Source organism: Chelon labrosus (assembly GCF_963514085.1).
Source record: "Chelon labrosus genome assembly, chromosome: 22".
NCBI lineage: Eukaryota > Metazoa > Chordata > Actinopteri > Mugiliformes > Mugilidae > Chelon > Chelon labrosus.
The window spans coordinates 3,194,163-3,215,381 of NC_140355.1; the positions used below are offsets into that span (position 1 = coordinate 3,194,163).

A 21,219-nucleotide genomic window follows, 5' to 3' on the forward strand; every position below is an offset into this window, starting at 1 on the left:
GAGGCAGGGTACACCCTGGACAGGTCGCCAGTCAATTGCAGGGCCAACATAGAGAGACAGACAACCATTCACACGCACACCTACGGCCAATTTAGAATCACCAGTGAACCTAACCAGCATGTCTTTGGATGGTGGGAGGAAGCCGGAGTAACCGGAGAGAACCCACGCAGACACAGGGAGAACATGCAGACTCCACACAGAAAGGCCCAGTCGGCCCACGGATTTGGATCCGGGGACCTTCTCGCTGTGAGGCATCATTGCTAACCACCTCGCCACTGTGCCGCCCATGTCATACACATACTGTATGTAACTTAACATGGAAGGTAGCTTACCTAAGCAGCTTAAAGAAACTATAAAATCTAGTTTTTAGATAACAAATTTCAATAATACTGTCTGTCAACTTGTCAAGTCATGTCACTGTCAAATGTTCTGGGGTCCATGAATGCCAAAAGCAGAATTCGGCTGCCAATATCTGCACGTACCATATTTAGCGTGGCACATCCAATTTGTGTGTAAGCATCTGACATACACATGGCAAAAGATTATTATTAAGCACTATGATCAGTTCCTAACCAAACCCAATTAGTTTTACCTACTTAACTACAACTGTAAAGGTAAACAGTTTAGAAAAGTATCATACATTTCATTTTTATAAGCTGGTTTCTAATAGTTTTGGCAGGCAGCTTAGTAAATGGGGCAAGAAATGAAATATTTTGTTAAGTCTGGATGTTTCCTTGGTTATGATGCTCACCAAACACATCCAAGAGTTCACAGCCATGGCAGCAGCTCTGTGAGGCTGAATTTGAACACAGTAACTCTTAGCTAACAGCAAACATGCTGATGATTAGAAAGTGGAATGAAAATTGACGACTGACCATTTTAATTTGGCCTGAACATTTGCTAGTTAGCATTAAACTAAATGTACAGCTCAGGTTGTTGGGAATGTCATTAGTTTTTGTCCTTGAAAGTAAAACAAAAAGTAAAACACAAATGAAAATTTTGATGAGAAAAAGACCTTTAAAATCTTGCTATTAAAAAATCTAAGAAAAAAACTCTTTGGGTGAAGGTCTTAAAACTCACATTTACACTACAGCCATACAGTGCGCAGTAAGTTGATTCTGCTTTGTTTATAGTTATTTTATGTATGCCACAGAAATCTGTGTATAATCAACACTGTTTCCTCACAGATTTATTCTACGTTATTTGTTCCAGAATGGATGTGACACAGTTTTGATTTCCATATGGTAGTTAAACTAATTTGACTGTGACTCAGCTCAGTAACCATTGTGGGAGAAAAGCAGCAGAAAATCCAGACCTGACCTGACCCACTGTTTGTTCTTTGATTAAGTAAAGCCCAGAGAAAATGCCACAGTAACTATGGTAACCAAGCTTCCATATTCTGCATGCAAGGGATATCAGAAAACTGACAGAAGACTTGAGATGAAACTGGACTTATATTGGAGCTCATTCAAAACAACAAAGGCAAAAACAAATGACTCAACTTTCCACCCATTTACCAGCTTTTGCTCCTAAAAACTCACCACTCTCTTTTCCCTGAAGTCGATTCCGACTGTGGTAATAAACTTGGGGTTGAACTTGTTGTCTGTGTATCGGTACAGGAACGTGGTCTTCCCTACACCGGAGTCCCCCAGGGCAAGGAGCTTTATAAGGTAGTCATAATCTCCATCAGTCATAGTGATAACCACAATAAACCTGTGGAAAACAGACAGAGACACATGGTCATGTACAGGCACAAAGAGAGAAGAATACGTTTCATCCTGCATGGGTTTTCAGTATGCATCTGAAAAACAGATAATGACTTAAATAATGGAGTCGAAGAAAAGAAGAAATAAGAGACCATTCAACGAACAAGTCAGTGGAGAGAAAACATGGTCAGAGTGGGAGTGCCTGTTTATGTGTGTTCTTATATACCCACTGACATGCTGAATTATAGTCGTGGGGATCATCAGGTCGTCCTGACCAGAACATAGATTTCTGGGAAAAAAAATAGTTTTGTGTATGTTTGTCTGAGAGCATGAGAGTGGGTGGGAAAAAGTGTATGTGAATATTAGAAAGCAGAAGAGACTGTGTGAAAACGAAGCGCAAGAAAAGAAAAACATATGAACAACTCATTTAACAGGTTCACTATATCGATTCAATATTCAACAGAAATAGTTTTGACTGTATGTTTGCTGTAGATCAAACCGAGGCAGATAAAAATGTTGTGTAGCCCCATTCCGACTTGGGAGTTTGATAAAGGTGTTCCTCAATGATTGCAATTAGGCCCACTGCTATTTATTTTGTAGTAGTATTTATTTTGTATCAACAGCATAAAGCCCCACCACACACTTTTTTAAAAACTTGCTCTGAAATCCAAAGGGACACAATATATGCATCTCAGTACAGCATGTGCCATTTATTTTCCCTGTCCTATACAAGCTTTAAACAGACATAGGTTCATTGAGACAGCATTTTAAACACTTGGGAGCGAGCAGATTGCCCTACGGAACTCATACTGAAAAGAGTAATGTAAAAAAGTAAAAATTCAATTTTGGTATTCTCAGTCTCAATAAATTGATAAAGGTGTCCCTCACGGACCAATATTAGGCACACTACCACTTATTTTGTAGGAATTAATGTATGTATTTTGCAAAACAGCAAAAACATAGCTCCACACACCACACATTTCTGAAGTTTAAAACTAGTTCTAAAATTTGAAGGACACAATGTATGCATCTCACAAGAGCGCACGTCATTGATGTTCCCAAGTTTTAAACAGCTATCAAGTCAATGACACGGCATTATAAATATTGGGAATGTATGAAGTGTTCATGCATCTAGTGAGCTGTTGTCTGGGGTTGGTTTGCCTCGCAGCTAAATGTGGTATATTTAGAGACAGGATCACAAGACTTTAATTCAGTCAGCTGAGAGGTAGCATGTTTAACACTGCACTTTATTATAGTGAGGGCTGGGATTTAGCAGGAGCTCTGGTCTTCTCACAATAACCTACTTGTACATCAGACAGTACAGTGAGACTCAAGAGTGGCACCATTTACTGTAACGGTGAGACTGAAGTAAAGATAATAGACTGACATTTATAGTATTTTCAGAGCTCATTTTTATAAATCTAATTACATTTAGGTTACCACTGTAGGTTCATACTCCCGCACAATGGTCACAGTAGTCATTAACATTCTGTATCTTTAGCTTTCTGCATTATTGTAATGCATTTTACACTGGCACACCAGCATACTAATACAAGTATTCACTGAAGTACAGCTGAGGCTCAAAAGTCTCAGCTGACAGAAAGGATGATCAACTCATTTATTGAAAAAGACTACATTAAAAATGTTATGTTCCTGTGGCACATTGGCACAGAAAAAAGTTTTCAAAATAATTTGCTTGTAAAAGAAAAATGCAAACGAACTGCGAGGTCTGGAATAATGTTCCGCATCTGAGAAAACACTGGTCAGTAAATAATTCGCATTGATTCAAGTTTTCTTTCTTTGTTAGGATGCCACATGTACTTTTTTCCTTTCTTCTCTTGCTCTCACACATTTAGCCTCCATTAGTCCTGGTATTGATGAAGGCCTCTGTAGGTGCATGGGGGTGATACAATGGGGATCTAGTTCATTGATTTGCTGTCATTAGTGGAAAACCGGGAATGTTTGTTGTGTGATCAAATGTAATTCCCTCAGGCTATAGAAGTTAACAGCAGCTTGGTCAGCTGAGCACAGAAAACAGCACAACACACAGTCACCCTGACAACAAACAGAATAGAATAGAATAGAATACTAAAAGAGGATAATAGCAGATACATTTTCAATAAATTGGTTATTTTGTTGTAAAATGAACTAAGTAACTGAGAGCTAATTTACATTGCATTGACATTTTATTATTTTTGGATTCGAGTTTTGATTTAGCTTTACTAGTTTAGCATTTAGCAGCTAGACTAAAGACACCTGTTTACAGATTTGTTACATTCAGTCCGTGGAGGGAATTTTTTCACAATGACAAGCAACAGCAACACCGTAAAACACACATAGAGGCATTAAATATTTATGGGCAATCACACAACTGGGGGAAGGGGAAACAAACACATGGAAAGACAGGACGAGAGAGAGGAAATTCTTTCTGCAAAGAGATTACTTCTATTTGTGTGAGAACACATCATCACTGTCCCTATCGGAACGCCCATCAAGGAAGTTGTGTTTTGATCTTCCCCCTCTGTTACACTTTAAAACCACGTGATAAGAACAGACTACCCCCAGTCACACTCTGACACACAGTCAGCAGCTTCTTAAACTAATTGTTTAGTTTGAGTTGTGTAGTTCCGGTTTACCAGATGTGCAGTGGAATGCAACTGAGCTTATGTACATGATGGTAATGCTGAGTAAAGGATGAGAAGTCTTCACAGAGAAATGAAACTACTATCTGAAGCATCATGCTCCGTATCTTCATCTCTGTGATGCCAGTAACTGACCTCAGAGCTTCATAATGCTGACTGACAACACGTCAGAAGAAGCCATCTAGAATCTGATAAATACACGGAAGTCTGAAGTGACTAACTTCCTTTTGTGAAGAAAGTTCAACCAAACAAGTCAAACGTGTCTACTTCTACGGCAAAAATTCAGTTACAGTTATGCTTTGAACTAAATGCTGAGTGGTGAGTGATTCAAGAAAGCTCCAACATGTCCAGCTGCCTTTGTTGTGGCTTTGTATAAGAATGCCATTAATGTCTGTAAGTTGTCCAGATGTTTGAGTCCATACCAAAACGGTCAAACCCCCATGGCAGAACTTCGTTGCCATCATTGGCAAAAAAGGATGACACAAAGCAAGGTAGAAAGAACAAACACCAAAAAAAAGAAGGAAAGAAACCGAGACACACACTACATGTCTGAAAAAGACTAGCTGACTTTGATAGAAAAGATCACTGGTAACATCTTTATCTCCAACCAACGTTCAATGATGGTATTTTTTATGTGGAAACCATCTCTCCTTAACTTGAACAATTAGTTTATGTCTCAATTACAATGGTAACCATCATAAAACCACATCCAGTCACTTGTATTTGTTCTTTGTAACAACAATGATTCACTTTGAACGGCAATGACAAATGGTTTAAGATGCCAGTATGGTGTTTGAGGACTAAAGACATCATAGAACTGTTGTAAAAAAGGCTCATGAACTCACTTTTTATACATGTTATACTCACCGGCCCTCAACCACAGTACTTCAGTATGTAATGAATGTACATCACGGCCCGATGAAGTACAACATACCTATCTAGTGTTGCTTTTACGGCCAACAAATTAAATCCTACACTGACCTTAAATCAGTTTCACCGCCTGGAGAATCTACACTTGCACAGGGAAGCATAAATCCACCTGACAGAGCCGGAGTGCAATTTCCACCTATCAGTGCTATGCAGCTTTAAACACCCCTATTTATTACACAGTGTGCATTCAATGTGAGGAACAGAGCATGAAGAAAAGGAAGAAGTGTAGACTGTGTTGGAGTACAACAACAAGTTGCAGAAGTGACATACAAATGCTGCTCCGTTACTCATCTGAGTAAGCTGAATTTGCTGCGTAAGTGTTTACATTGTGTAAAAGACCGGGTGTCCTCATAACCTTTGTAATGTAATACAAGATGTCTAGATGTGTGATCCATGATGCGTGATCCATGTTGCCATTTAAAATAAATAAAGGCTCTCCTTTCGTGTTATTTTTGAATGTCGCTTAAGCAGGGGAGAGAACATGAATTTGTTCCAGTGCTTCTATGATGCAGTGATATTTCACTAGATACAGTAAGTGTGGACAGACAGTCTGTAAGAAATTTCATATCAATTGAAACAGTAGTTTCAGTATTTCAGTCAAGACAGATGAACATAGCCACCAAAATAGCAATGGCCTTTTAGACAAATGCTCCCATTCTTTATACTTCAGACTAGAAAAAGTGTAAGAGGGACTAAGAGTTAAAGACAACCGTAGGTTACATTTTTAAGTAAATATATTTGGATCTGCTATTTAGGATTTATACTAAAAGGGAGAGAGAAAAAACAGCCGTGTACTCATTATCTTCTCTAAGAAGTGTTGTATCTTTGGGGTTCATTAGATCGGTATAAATAATGCAACATTGATCCTTTAATTAAAACAATGAATAATTAATTTCAGTTTAATACATTTTCATTCAAACCAAAGTTAGATTTCCAAATTAGATTGATTCTCCTTCTGTAAGACCAGGCGGCCTGAGTAAAACATCCGACTTTACATAGATTTTAGAACTATACAACAGCATGTTTTTAAAGTTTTTAAAACTTTCTCAAGGTGGAGAAAGCTACCACCAACACCTCTGTTAAAGGTTTCAGCATAACCACTGAGGCCCTGTTCACACCTGGTATTAACATGCAGTGGGTGATCCGATCACAGGTGGACAGCCCAGACCACCTCCAAATGTTCCGAGTGATCTGATATCGGTGCGTCCTCAGTGCATCTTGGGTGTGTTCACACCTGTGCTTACAGCTGTCCACTTGTGATCGGATCTTAAGGATGCATGTTAATACAAGGTGTCAACGGAGCTTTGTTTTTTTAACGCTAACAACGCCAGTTTCTTTTGATAAACATTCCAGAAGAAAACTGAGGGAAGCTTTTCACTAATACTACTGAATGCAGTCTTTGCTGAACCTTCTGAGACCCTGCATCCTCATATGGGGACATTAAGTTTTTGGTTTGTGGCGGCTTATTCTGCATTCTGCTTCATTTAGATCTGTTGTCCTCATAAGTAGACGCTTTTGTCTGCCATCTAGTAGTAGCAAAGGGTCAATACACTAGTCGTGTAAAAACATGATAGCGGGCATTTTTGCGGATTCATTCTACCGATCGATCATAGGACAAAAGTGAACAAGGTACAAAACCTCATCAAATTTTATGGTTGAAACTTGTTTATTTGTGCTTATTTACTTTTCTAGTTTGATATGACACACAAATTTAACAAATTTTGCCAATAATAACAAGCTACAACGTCGCTAATTAGCAAGTACTTGTTTCAGGACATTGGGATTTCATTGTTTGCCATTCTGTCTTTGCACAGGCATGTTCAGGCATGAAAATGAACAGTTTTATATCCCAACACTGAAAAACAGTGTTTTTTTTTGTACTTCTGGTTTTGCACAGCCATGATCAGGTATTAAAATAAACAGTTTTATACTCTAAACTTTATTAATTATTGACTTTATCTCTGATAATAATGCCAGATACTTGATATTTAGCACTGACGTCAAAGAAATGTATTTTTCTCTCCAAAGACATAATCTTACCGATTTTACACTTTTCAAATATGAAGAGGCTGTCAACGAATACATCACAAGATTTGCCACTTGAGAGCATTTAATGCAATGCAGTATCACTAAGAAATGTTTGATTAGTATTTTCTTCATTTATGAGAAGGCCTTCTGTTGATGTGATACACTAATAATCAAGAATGTGATTGCACTGTTTCCTGTAAACTCTTGTAAGCACTAATACAGTCTGAATTTGAGTGCAAAGAGAATTGAAAAGAGGGTTATTTCGAATGTACACTGAATGTACACTACAGATAAAAGTGAATACCTGACGTTTTGTAACGTTAGCATGAGAAGGGGAAAGCTATCAAATGGTAAATGTTGACCGATACACAATAATAAAGACCAATTTCACTCAGTTACAAAAAAGCATTAAGGTTGGATATCCGTAGATTGTATATATTTTAGTATCCTCCTAAACTGTAGTTAAAACATGTGTTCCCCAACAATCTATTGTTCAGAAAAGGTCAGTATACACTTGTCAGAGACCTTTACGTCATCTTAAACAGATCAGACGACTAATTTGTTTTCCAGCTGTTTCGTGGCTTCTGTTGAGGGCCTTGGCTGTCGTTTCAAATGTTTTCTCTGGAGTTAGCAATCAATAACTGCTAACATGAATGAAGATTGACCCTTGATTATTCAATTTGCCCAGACGTCCTCCTGGTTTACCCCCTCGGACTGTCCAAAGCCTTTCAGCGTTTAGACCCACTTAGCAAAACAGTGAAGCACATTTAAGGAGACAGGATGAGCACGGTGACTTCTACGGAAAACATATTATTATATTAAACTGTTAACTGTATCTTATATAAAACGTGTGCGCAATATATATATGAGAGTCAAATCTCACTAAAACTACAAAACAAAAGAATGGTCCATCTTTCTTGTCAGCGATCTTGGTCTCCATACGATGAATCTTAAAAGATTTTCTAGAATCCCTGACCTTTACTTCTGGCATCACCAAGCCAAACATTTCCTGTGCTAGCCCTGTGAGCCTTTACTTAGTGCTTTTAGCCAAGGCTCTTATTATGTTTACCATGTTTGCGGTCTTAGTTTAGACCATACAGATGAGGTTGATTAAAGAGTGATGGCTTTAATGCTGAAATTGCAGGTGTATTACATCTTCAAAGAAGCCAATAAAAAAGGCCTATCCATGTCTTGTGTGAACATCCACACAGAAGGACTAGTGGCTGAACAGATTGTGTTTACAGTCCTGCAGCAAAAAACCTGTGACATTTCCATCTAAATCAATATGTTCTGCCATTCTGTGTGCGGTTGCTTTAACACAGCAGAGACCCACAGTATCTCCAGCTATCTCTTGAGATAATTTCTATTCGCTCACAGTCTGGTGCTTCGTGGCTGCCAGACAAGAAGTGATGGCTATTAACATTTCATGGTTTCTTTGCAAAGCAGGCAGATTGACCGCGCAGCAGCAAATGCAAAAGCATCACCGTTAGTTTGACAACTGATTTCTTGCAAGCGTAAAACAGAAAGACTCCACAGCAAAAAGTACTAACAAGCAACAAGATTGTCTTTGAAGGCATTAGGAATCATCTTATTTCAAATGAGAAGCATTTCCTGTCCTCTCGTGATATAAATAAACGGAACATTTCATATGCAGGACCCTTAATTCCATTACATGCAGCCACATGAAACCTGATAAAATCCAAGAACTCTGGAATTCAATCTAATGTGGAGAGACACAATTGTCCATTGTGCTGATTGCCGCTCGCATGACTCTAATAACCGTGGTGTTTTCAGTTTAACCTGGTAACGCAAGGAACAACTGAGGACTTGTACATGGAAGAGTGCTAGGATAGCCGTGTCTGGAAGTTTGGGTGAAAAATATTTGTTCCGTGTGTTGATTTTATTGTTTTGCAGTATTCTGAACACTCAAATTGACATGACATGTTTTAGCTGAAGAAAAAAATCAAAGAACCATTACGTAGGCGTCCACTTGAGGGTCATAGGGTGATGTTTCTCTAACAAACCTTGGCTGGAAAAATAAGTGTGGTGGGATAAAAGAACCAAACATCTTTGGAGGATCTTCATCCTCCACAGTTTTTAATTTGGGAGAGGTCACTTTTCATTAAGATTTAAGGGTACAAAATTAAGGAATAACTTTTCCCATTTGGCAAACAAATGTTCCTCCTAGTAACTGCTTTTTCTTGTGTACTTGCCCATATATCCATGTTTTATTTGCTTCATTCACCGTGATAGATTTTGTTTCTTTTGCTGAAGGCTCTGGACCCCATGGTGACCAAGCGAGCAGGTGGGAGGGTGAGTTGGATGGATAAGGATGACCTGAGGGTGCGGGTGGGAAAACTTATGTGGAAGAGGTTAGTGAGGTACTGAGGGGCGAGGTTGTTCATGGCCTTGAAGGTGAGAAGTAGGATTTTATAGGTAATGCGGAATGTATGCTTATGAATGGATTTGTCCGGTAAACCTAATAAGAGGGAGTTGCAGTAGTCCAGATGGGACGTGACCAGGCTATGGACCAGAGTTACAGTATTGTCGGGTGAGAGGGATGGACGGAGACGGGAGATATTGCGCAGGTGAAAATAGGCTGAACGGGTGATATTGTTTGGAATGAGAGAGTGTTGTCAAGGGTGACACCCACACCTTTAAAAAATTTGTCACAATACAAGGGTAACTAAAAATGAAAGCACATATGGAGCTAAGATCATCAATCACCATGAAGAACATCAGTTGTTATATATACATGCACAATATTTCTACAACCTGGTTGAGATTCCAGCTTTACTTTTCACATGGATGCTAAATAAAATGGTCTGATAAGAAATGTGAAACCTCAAAGGAACTTTCTTGATATGCACAAAAGGGTTCTGTCTGATGTCGAGTGTCCAATCTGCCAGAAATACAACAGAAGATGCAATTATTGCCCAACTTTTATGACAACACTGAATTCATTCAACAGAAGAAGCCCAAGAGAGACATACGTTTTTAATCATGCAGCCCAACCTCCTTCGTCTTAAACAAATAGTTGTTTTGTTACTGCCAATTTTCAGTCTCTCCTGTCAACTTGGCACGTCATTTGATTTTACCCCACATGGGGCAAGCAAGCGCTGTAACTCCATCCAGAGAGAAACAATCTTATCAACTGTTTACATTGTTATAAGGTGCTAATATTTTCCACCACCCTTTTGTGTTTGCTTGAATATTCCAATCTGGCCAGGCTGTTCCAACTCAGGAACTTAGATGAGGGATTTAAAGTCTGACTGGGCTAGCACAGGTGTGACTCATAACATCAGTGTAGTGAAGCCTAGAACTATAAGTTAAATAAAGCATGGGTGTAATTAATCTTGTTAATGACATCAGTGACAACGTTAGGGACCTCAAACTGGCACAGCTAAATACAGATTATTAACAGATCTCTTCAGTGACCAACATCTATACTCGGCTGTGACTTCCTTAATGTCTTTTTGACAATTTTTTCCTGTATGTCACTTTAATTTTACCTTCTCCTGTAATCTATTAAACTCTTCTCTCCTGTTCCTTGAAACTACTCGCCCTGGTTGCCTATTGAGTTATTCAGGAGGTCACATGATCAGTCAGCTGACTGGATTTGTGGTCCTGCTGTTTGCCTCCAGGACATTAGAAAACACACAGCATCCTTATCAGCTCCAGTGTCTGCCCTGATCTCCAGTCATTCCTGGGTCCTAAAGCTGCTTGCTGCTTCACTGTAAACAGTATATACACTGTAAAATATCTTATTATTACAACTCACTGTTACACAACATGAAGTACCTCATCTTAGCCGCATTAGATTATTGGCCTTAAGTAAGCTACTTCTTTTCCCTTTTACATTTTTAATTGAATCTGATTTAATAACAGCAATAAAAACCTGCCAATGTGTGAAACAACCAAAGAATAGTGTTTTTGAGTAGTCGATAACAGACTTTATAAACCAAGTCAGTAATGCAGTGTCACCACTGTTATCATTAAAACTTAATAATATCTTCTCGATCGCAGTTTGTCAGTCCAATTAAGTTCCTTTTATGACCTTTTCTGTCCCATTTTAGGTCCCAAAAGTCTCATGATTCCCGCTATTAGAGTTTTTATGCCAGCTCTGAGCTCCACGTACTACTTTCAGAGGCATTATGTAGAAATAATGAATACTTCTGTGCTATTTTTAAGCTATTTATTCTCCAGCTTCATAACAAATTAGTCATGAAAATGAAAAGAAATTCTACCACAATCCCACAAGGACTCTGCGCTTGCGGCACAGACACAGATCTAATTTCTCCACAGGAGCCATAGTTCTTCATTTCAGTGAAGATTTCAATTTAAAATCTCTTAAGTATTGTAAAAACAGATTTTTTTTCATTCAATTAACCTCGATGAAACTGCCTTTAAACACATGACTATATGGGGCCAATTATGACATATTTACGCTGTCTACCTTTTAATTTCCTCTTTACAACCTTTTACGTTAACAAATTGTGACACCTAACTGAAGACAAAGACAAAATACTTTGGCTTGTGAATAGAAAACATAAGACTGAACGAAAAACAGAATGCTGACATTGCCAGTTATGAACACATTCAAAGGAAGGAAAACAAACTGCAAGCAGCTTGGACAAGAAATAAGTGTGGATATACCGAATTGGAACTCTCACAGAAGTCAAAGTAGCTGACGGCTGCAGAATTTTGCACTGTGTTGGGGAGCTTTTGTATGGACTAATTATGAGAAGACACTGTATATTAAGCGTGTTAATGTGAACATAGCACAAAATGTCCATGATTTAAAATAATAATGACCCATGGATAAACTTCTACAATAACGTCAACACTTCTGAAATTGTGAGTATTACACAGATAGGAAATTCGACAATGATGCACAAAAATGGAAGGTGTTATCAATAATACACTTCAGCTGTAGAAGAATTAGTTGTCTGTTATTCCCGTTTTCCAGATTCCCGAAATATAAAACTACTGGTGAAAAGCCTTATAAAACCATTTATTGAGTGACCATGAGTATGGTCCAGGTCAATGGCAGTGATACAGCTGGCTACTTGGATACTTATGGGGTTCTGCAAGGTTTAGTCCTAGGCCCTTATGGGTTTATACTGCATGCATGATATGTCATTTATCATGTTTCTAATTTGTTAAAATAGGTCACATCTCACTGTCTGTTTCCTATACTAGAGATCAGATATTGCTGTGAGTTATGGCCTCTGAATACAAACGAAAAGGAACTGAAAGTCTTAAAGAAATGGTATGATACTGAAAAGTTACTACTGACCAACTAATAATATTTATTAATCAGCAAATTAAAAAGCAATGATCAATACAGAGATTGTAAGAATTAACAATACCTAATATTTTAAAAGACTGAAATACACTTACTACATATAGTTTAAAGAATCAGCTAATAGTCTGTTTAACTTTAAAGTCAATGATCTGTTTTCAGTTGTAATTTGACTTTGTAGTTAATGTCTTTACTTCCAATCACTGCCTGGTGCCTGGAGGGGAAACTGGAAATCATTTAACCTCTGACCTCTGTCCCAGTAACTGCTTCAGCCCAGTAATGTGGCCCTGAAGACAACCCTGATGAGAGAATAAATATTAAAGATGTCCTACAAAGAGAAGAGACCATAGTGGAACAGTAGTTCCTCAGATCAGACTTTCACTCCATGAGACCTTTTTTTTTTTACAAGAGGTATTCTACACTGCCTGGCCAAAAAAAAAAGTCGGCACCTCGCATTAACTAAGCAAATAGGTACAAGCCTCCTATTGGATAATTACTGCATGGGTGATTACCTTTCAGCTGGCAACAAGTCATTTAGAAAGGCAGGTGTGTCAAACTCATTTTAGATCAGGGGCCACATAAAGCCCAATTTGATCTCAAGCGGACTGGACCAGTAACATTATAGTATAAGAACCTATAAATTACGACAACTCCAAATGTTTCCTTTTATTTTAGTGCAAAGAAGAACAAGAACATTATGAAAATGTCTACATTTAATTAGCTATCCTTTTACAAAAAACAGAGGACAAATTAGGAATAGCAGTGCCTTTTGTAGCATTCTGTTCTCTTATTGTACAGAGAATAAACATAACTTATTGAACTAAGTTTTAGCGGCCGGTGACTTTATTTCTTGCTCCGTCTCTTTCCTCTCGCTCCCACATACCTGGAACCCCGGTAAGTCAACTTGAACATCACTAATTGGCTAATCAAACAGACAGACACCTGTCCATACCATTTGCAACACAGGACTATGGTGCGTTCAGGAACCATGTTGAACATAGGAGATTCCATAAACTTAATGAACCTTCCCAAATACCAGTAATCCAGTAATCATCTATGTTATTTCCGCATTTTGCACTTTGCAAATTCATGCCGCGGGCCAGATTACATCCTCTGGTGGGCCGGTTTTGGCCTGCGGGCCGTATGTTTGACACCCCTGTTCTAAGGAGATTGCAGAAACTACTAAAATTGGGTTAAGAACTGTCCAACACATTATTAAAAACTGGAAGGACAGCGGGGAACCATCGATGGAAGAAGGTCATGTGGTCTGATGAGTCCAGATTTACCCTGTTCCAGAGTGATGGGGGCATCAGGGTAAGAAGAGAGGCAGATGAAGTGATGCACCCATCATGCCTAGTGCCTACTGTACAAGCCTGTGGGGGCAGTGCTATGATCTGGGGTTGCTGCAGTTGCTCAGGTCTGGGTTCAGCAACATTATGTGTCCAAAGAATGAGGTCAGCTGACTACCTGAATATACTGAATGACCAGGTTATTCCATCAATGGATTTTTTCCTCCCTGACGGCACAGGCATATTCCAAGATGACAATGCCAGGATTCATGGGGCTCAAATGAAAGAGTGGTTCAGGGAGGATGAGACATAATTTTCACACATGGATTGGCCACCACAGAGTCCAGACCTTAACCCCATTGAGAATCTTCGGGATGTGCTGGAGAAAGCTTTGTGCAGTGGTCAGACTCTCCCATCATCAATACAAGATCTTGGTGAAAAATGAATGTAACACTGGATGGAAATAAATCTTGTGACAATGCCACAGCGAATGTGTGCTGTAATCAAAGCTAAAGGCGGTCCAAAGAAATATTAGAGTGTGTGACCTTTTGTTTTGGTGGCGACTGCAAACAAACCTTCATGCCTAAACCCAATGCTTCCTGCACAAGTGCAGAAATAAATCTTACTGTCTCACAAATGCAATCTTTTTTTAAGACTCTAATCTCCTGAAACAGCTGGGGACTGTAATAATTTGGGAAACATTTCTGAAATGGGAGTAGATGGTTAACTTGTATTGTTTTGTTTTTTTCATAAGTGGATTAATATATATTTACAGAAGCAAGGTGGTGCATGTACTCCCTGTTTTCTGACATTTTATAGACTAAACTATCAACAACATATCTAACGATGTTAAAAAAATACATAAAGAAATACAGGCATTCAGCTATTAATCTTTTTGTGATACAATAATGCTTTGAGAATAAATTCATTCAGGGTCTATTTATGAAACTTTTTTGGATTTGCAGAAAAACACAATAATTTTTGTTAAACTGGAAGGTGTCGCTACAAGTGTGGAAGCTTAACAAAGTGCTATAGGCTACTTAGTGGCCTACAGTAGCTAGCATGCTAATGACTACCATGAACGTATTAGCGCTAGTCACTCATAATTAACAAAACAAACTCCAAGCTGACCAGCTCGCTGACTGTCATTTAAAAATGCAGTTATCACATTTACTATTACAGCAATTAAGTTCCCACACGGTTTCCAGTAGATATATTTCTAGAACGTGTCTCATAACTTCAACCTAACAAGACATTTACAGGCTGGGCCTTAAATTTATGACATTTTTTTTTTTTTTTTACTACAGCAGGAATTTATACCCTAGAGGACGGCCTCTGTGCTACCTATAAATCTATTTAAAGGGCACACACATTTATATTTATCAACCATTAGCCATTGGAGAATGGGTCAAAGTCTCAGAGTAGCCAACTCAAAGTGAGACTGTAAATCAGCCTTCTCTTTTTAGGCAAAGCTTTTTGACAGTGTCTTTGCTGAGTGTTTAAGAGTGTCTTTACATAATTCACCTGAACTGGCCTCATTTATTATCTTGTTGTCATAGTACAAATTAGCATAGTTGAGAAAAGAAGAAGAATTGCTTAAGTCAACAATATTATACAATATGACATTTAGAGGATGAGATGTTAACATTGATATCTTCAGAAAAAAATGCCTGAGACCATATATTCATCTAAATCTCAATATATCTAAAACTTTTAGTATCTATGTTTTCTTCATCATTTTTCAAAAATCACAAAGCTGCTTCTTGTTTCAGGTGACGCTTAACAAGTTTTTCAAAAAGTGACAAATAACAGGCAATCGGAAGCAAAAGTGAACCAATGTTTTCTTGCTCACAACACTTACGATGATTAAAGTCAGCCCTCAGTGAAACAGCAGCTGGGAGCCGTGTACTTTCCTTCAGAACATCAGCACAATCATGAGACCGAGAACGTGAGAAAATTCTTGACTGCTCAGAGCCCAGATAATGAGCTGCCTGGATGATGCAGCTGAGTGCAACAACACGCTAACAGTTACCAACTTGTTGAAAAAAGGGTGTGATCCAATTCCGCAGACACAGATGCACTGATCACATTACCCCGTGAAAAATTGTCTTCTTTTTTTTGGTATCTTTTTCTTGGTATCCGCACACAAACCCTTTCCCATCTGCCTAAGTTCACCCTGTAGCCTGTCACATGCTTATAAAAGTCAGCAAACCTCTCCGAAATGTACTTCCAGCAATCTAGCCAAACAAACACCCTGCTGAGAGTCTCAGAGCTTCTTACCTCTCAGTAGCTCCTCAGCTGATTTAATGGTGTGAGATCCTGAGGGAGATACCAGGCGTCCAGCAGCCCTGCATTTACACCGACCGACTGACTGACTGACGGACGGACTGCCTGGGCGGGAGGCTGGATCACTGGATGACTGGGTGAATGACTACCATTCAGCTGGAGGCAGCCAAGCAGAAAGCCACTCCCTTCAGCGAGCAGCTGACTGGCTGACTAGCTGCAGGGATGGACGGATGAGTAGTTTAATGTCTGTCTTACTGTTCTTATTGTTAACTTACTGAATGCCTCTCTGCCTTAATACCTGGATGTAAAACTAACCAACCGCTTGACCAACTGTCAAATGACCAATGAAAACAAATGAGTAACTAAAACTAATTGACAGACTAACCGACTGATTTACTTGCAGACTAGGTGACCAACTTACTCAGACTGACATTTAACCACCTAAATGATAAGCTCACTGTCTATGGAACCATTAAAACCCAGTGGCCGTCACCAGACAGATACCATAAATTGAATAACAGAATAAAAGACTAGGTGGTTGACTAAATATAGGCATTTATGACTGATTAAACAACTAACAGATGAAGAAGGCAAATAACCATCAAACTGTCAAACTGCCTGACGACCAACTATCAGACAAAAAGGCTAAACAAAGTGGAAGTCAACCTGACTGACTAACCGATTAAACAAAAGTTGTCTAATCGGCTAACTGGTTGACTAGTTAGTTACCTACTGGGGGTCACATGCGGAGTCGACGTTTCCCTCTTTCTGTTTGCCTGTCTGTCTCTCACTATGTTTCTTTGTGTAAGGAGAGGGTGGGGCCAAGCTACAGTAAGCTGGCTCTGGACACACACGCACTCGCACTCACATGCACACACACTCTTATCAGTTAGTAAGTGCAGAGCAGAGCAGCCTCAGGCCACGCAGGCGGAGGAAACTGTGTGTGGACACGCATGTGTGTGTGTTGGTGTGTGTGTCTGAGTGTGTTTAGCAGTAGTAAAAGAGGAAGTAGGTAAGAAATGATGCAGGACAGCCCCAGGTAGGTTCTGGAATGGAGGAAATGCATTCTGCATATTATCTAATCCAAATCCTGAACAAAACACGATGTTTCACCTGTTGCAAAGCAGACAGAAAGCAGACAACAGCTCCTAAACAGACTGTCAATAACAAAATTATTATGTGTGCTTGTGCAGTGTTCCATCCCTCTGGTGTCCTGTCTTTTAAATGCGGTTGATTGTATCAAGAGGCCGTCATCACAGAGAGATTTAACTGCTACACAGCTGTTTCAAACTGGAAAAGTTCTTGCGCTTGCTTTTGTTTAACATATGAAACACATGAAAATATTGACTTCAAGAAAGAACAAAAAAGTTTACAGACTGTGAAACAGGGACAGCACTCACACGCCATCTGCTTTAAATAAAATAGATGTTTTGCTGTCTTATTTTCTCAATTGTGTCCTTTGGAGAATAGGAGTTGTGGAGAGGAAAGAAAAGGACAGAAGTGAAAGAAAAGAGGAGAGAAATCCTTGTACAAAAATCTGTTCCTCTTTGGCTCCACCTGCTCACATTTGCCACAGCCAATCAGAATACTGATACTTTCACGGCTGTTCTACCCAGCTACAATCTGTTGCATTTGCTGCAAACAGAAGCAATATTTCAGAGCTAGACTTGTGTTAACACTCTACTCTGAGACATATTGTAGCAGCAGCGTCTTCAGCTGGCCGGTAGCCATCGCAGCTTTAGAGACTTCAATCATCCAAAGTGACGATAACAGAAGGAGACACGGGAGAAGCAGAAGGAGGGAGAGTAAGAGACATTTGATATAGCTCAGTTCTTCAATTTCTTTTCCTCTTCCCCCGTACACACACTAAGTCGCTTCAGTTCTCTTAACAGCTTTAACGTCATTTGTAAAATCTTGTTGGGTCCTACCTATATGGAAAAATAAAATTCTACGCACACCTGAGGTAGCATGTGTTGTGGGCTGCAAGATGGCCTTAAGCAGATGCTATTGACTCTATATAAGTAGAATTTAATTGCAAGTCTGGCCTTTAGTTCAATTAAATTTGGTTTGTTCCCTATTATACCAAAATGAAAACTGTCTACTACAGCATCACAGCCACTCAGCAGGGGCATCTCAACAGAGGCCATTTTGGGGCTTTCCATTCTCAAAACGATAGCACTGAAAGTACTGGCGCTTTTACAGTGAGCTTCAACAAAGAGTCTCTAGATGCAGTGTATTTGCAAGTTGTGGGCAGTCTGTTGACATGACTGCTCACTCAAAAGTGAAGCCAAAGCATGTGGAGCTCCCCCTGGTGGCTGGCTGTGACAAGCTCCACCCCCTCCATGCCATGTTAATAGATGGGAGCTGGGACAAACTAAAACACTACACGTCAATTTTTTTATTTTATTTTATTTTTTCAAGGAACGTTCGTCATTTTAGGTAGTTAATATAATGCTGATGCATTTTCTAGTGTCCATTTGTCTGAGAAGTTTCGTTTTAGTTACAAAAACAGGATGTGATATCATAAAGATTGACAGCTGCCATTGACAACCACTCTGTGGAGCATTCCCATAGGACTGAGAGAGTATGAGAACAAAAATAAAAGAAATAAGTGCAGTGTACAATCCAACAATCCCGCAACTGGCAGAGGTAGAGCAGAGCGCAGTATTTATCAAACACAGTCTACAAGAAGGTTGGGTGGGCCACTGATAACATCCCCGGGATACTGGAAGTGAAGATGTGTCGTCCATATTTTCTACAGTCTATGGTTTCACCTATCATACTAAACACCATGCTGTAGATTTCCAGTGACGTTAGGCACAAAGTGGATGCATGCAAGCATTTGCAGATAAATAATATATAATTCAATAATTTGATAAATAAAACAAAATAATAAAACAATCAGCACAAGCCATTCAAATTAGTCACACTCAACATTAAACTAATTAATGGGAGAATATAGGAAACAACACTTTGCTAATTAGATCTGCACTGCGTCATCGTAGAAATGGTTCCTTCATTCGAGGAATTCATGTTAATATGTTTAAAAGTTAAAGGTAGATTATTGATAATTATTTAGTATTAAATTAACCCAAGGATTAACACATAGATTGCTCAAAAACGTACTTGATTTACTGATCATTTCTTGCAGGAAATACAGCTACGCAGTGCCTGTGATCGTAGTAGTTTTCTGTTCTTTGGCACACTCTGCAACCCTCTGAAAAAGTTGAGTTTTAATCCAAGATACAGTGTGGTCTCAGCACAGAAACCACCAGGGTGGAAAGGGTTAAAAGGGAACATCAGATTACAACAGGCTGAAATTGAATAAAACTAATAACATACTTACTTGACAGACCGCATGATCAATGATTCATAAATTGATCAGTGCAATTTTGAAATTATACCACTAACAATATACAATATACCATCACCATTCGATCGTTGTTATGTCTGTTTTCTATTTGCACTGGCAACACTGTGTCCCAAAAGCAGGTCCAGACAACTACTGAGCAGCAATAAAAGGGAAAAACCTGCTTTTTTTTTTAAATAACATAACATGCTTACTTCATGGATGATATAACAGAAAATATGAAGATATGACAGGAGAGATACGGTTTAAATAAACAGCGTCACCATGTGTCCAGACACTGCAGATTCACGCAGCTCATGTTGGTGACCTTTAGGCAAAGCTAAAGGCCACCTTACACCGACAGTTACCATGACAAAACAAGATCTATCGCTGTGCCTGCAAGGAAACACAGACAGGAAGAGACATTATTGTGTTACACCAATCTTTTTTCTTTTAACGTGATAGCTGGGCTGATACCTGTTATTGGCCAGAGACTAGAATTTTCTGTTTTCTATTTTCACTGGCTGTATTCCTCTAATGGCCTTTATACTATCGGTCGGTGGTTACATTCACACCACATGCTGTATTGCTCTGTTATGAATTGCTGTTCACTTCTGATAAGATAATAAGACGTGTGGTACAGCAGCAGTAATGTCTGCTACCATCATTTGTTCTATCATCCATCAGTACACTTACATGCACACTTATATTTCACTATCAATCCAAATACCAACTAGTCAACACTTTGTACGCCTTGAGTTCTGGCTTGAAGGAGAAATACAAACATTAAGACTTGTATATCACCACCAAGTCCACCAGGATGTAATCAGGAATACAATAAATAGTTCAGTAGGAATATTGTCTTTTTTCCGAATGAGGGCAAAAACCGCATATTACGTACAAGTTCTGTAAACATACAGAGTCAGTATTAACCATGAGACAGGTCCCGAAGCAGCCACATGCTGATTTCAGTGTAGTGAGAGTTTCAACTGAGACTGAGAAAAAAATACCTCTGCATGCAACTGGATAGTCCTACAACCAATCAGAGCCATTTCGCTGTAAGCACATTCAATCCCATGGCGCTCAAATGACGCTGTTACTCTTCCGTCCATCACCGTACAAAAATTGCAGCTGGGGGAACTTTGTGTGGTTTCCAGGCTACACACGACCTCCTCTATGTTTCACTGATAAGCTGGAATGGCTTGGACCAGGACCATTTCCCAACATTCTTTGGCTCTCCGTCGCTTTGGTAAAGGTTCATCTTGGTCTTAGCGTAGCTTACTGTATTTTTTCCATTAAACAAGGAGGGATCCACATATACAACCCAGTTACCTCTACGACATCCAAGAGAATTCCATTCACAGAGGAAGGTAATGAGACGCAGCCGAAAGCTGCAGACACACCAAGTGCACTGAGGACATACATCACGCCAGATTAAAATAATAATTGACTGCAACTCTCTTTAATGCGAAAGTAGGTGTTTCTACTGGTAACTGCTACTTGGTAACTGCAGTTTTTTTTTTCACATTGCATCCTGACACGAGTCTCGTAAGAATAAGGACCGACACAGGCATTCCAAGGCACTCCTTCAGTAATCATTCTGTTGATATGGACAGTGGCATCACTCCGTGTCATATATAGTTCAGCCTTTCATTCTGCTCCACATGATTTGTTTAATCAGAAA

At 39.2% G+C, this 21,219-nt stretch overlaps 1 protein-coding gene across 4 annotated transcripts in view; it reads right to left on the reverse strand.

Moving 5' to 3' along the window:
• Positions 1-21,219, reverse strand: part of rab27b (RAB27B, member RAS oncogene family) — a 60,319-nt gene that overhangs the window by 12,310 nt on the left and 26,790 nt on the right. The window contains exons 1-3 of one of the 4 annotated variants that reach the window (XM_084572013.1): positions 16,916-16,962; positions 16,181-16,400; positions 1,542-1,713 (exon numbers count right to left, since the gene is read on the reverse strand). In XM_084572013.1, the coding sequence (XP_084428139.1) occupies positions 1,542-1,694 (153 nt within the window). In that variant the 5' untranslated portion in view covers positions 1,695-1,713; positions 16,181-16,400; positions 16,916-16,962. Of the gene's footprint in view, positions 1-1,541; positions 1,714-16,180; positions 16,401-16,915; positions 16,964-21,219 lie in introns of those variants that run through there. The other 3 variants (XM_084572014.1, XM_084572015.1, XM_084572012.1) reach the window with 3 other exon arrangements.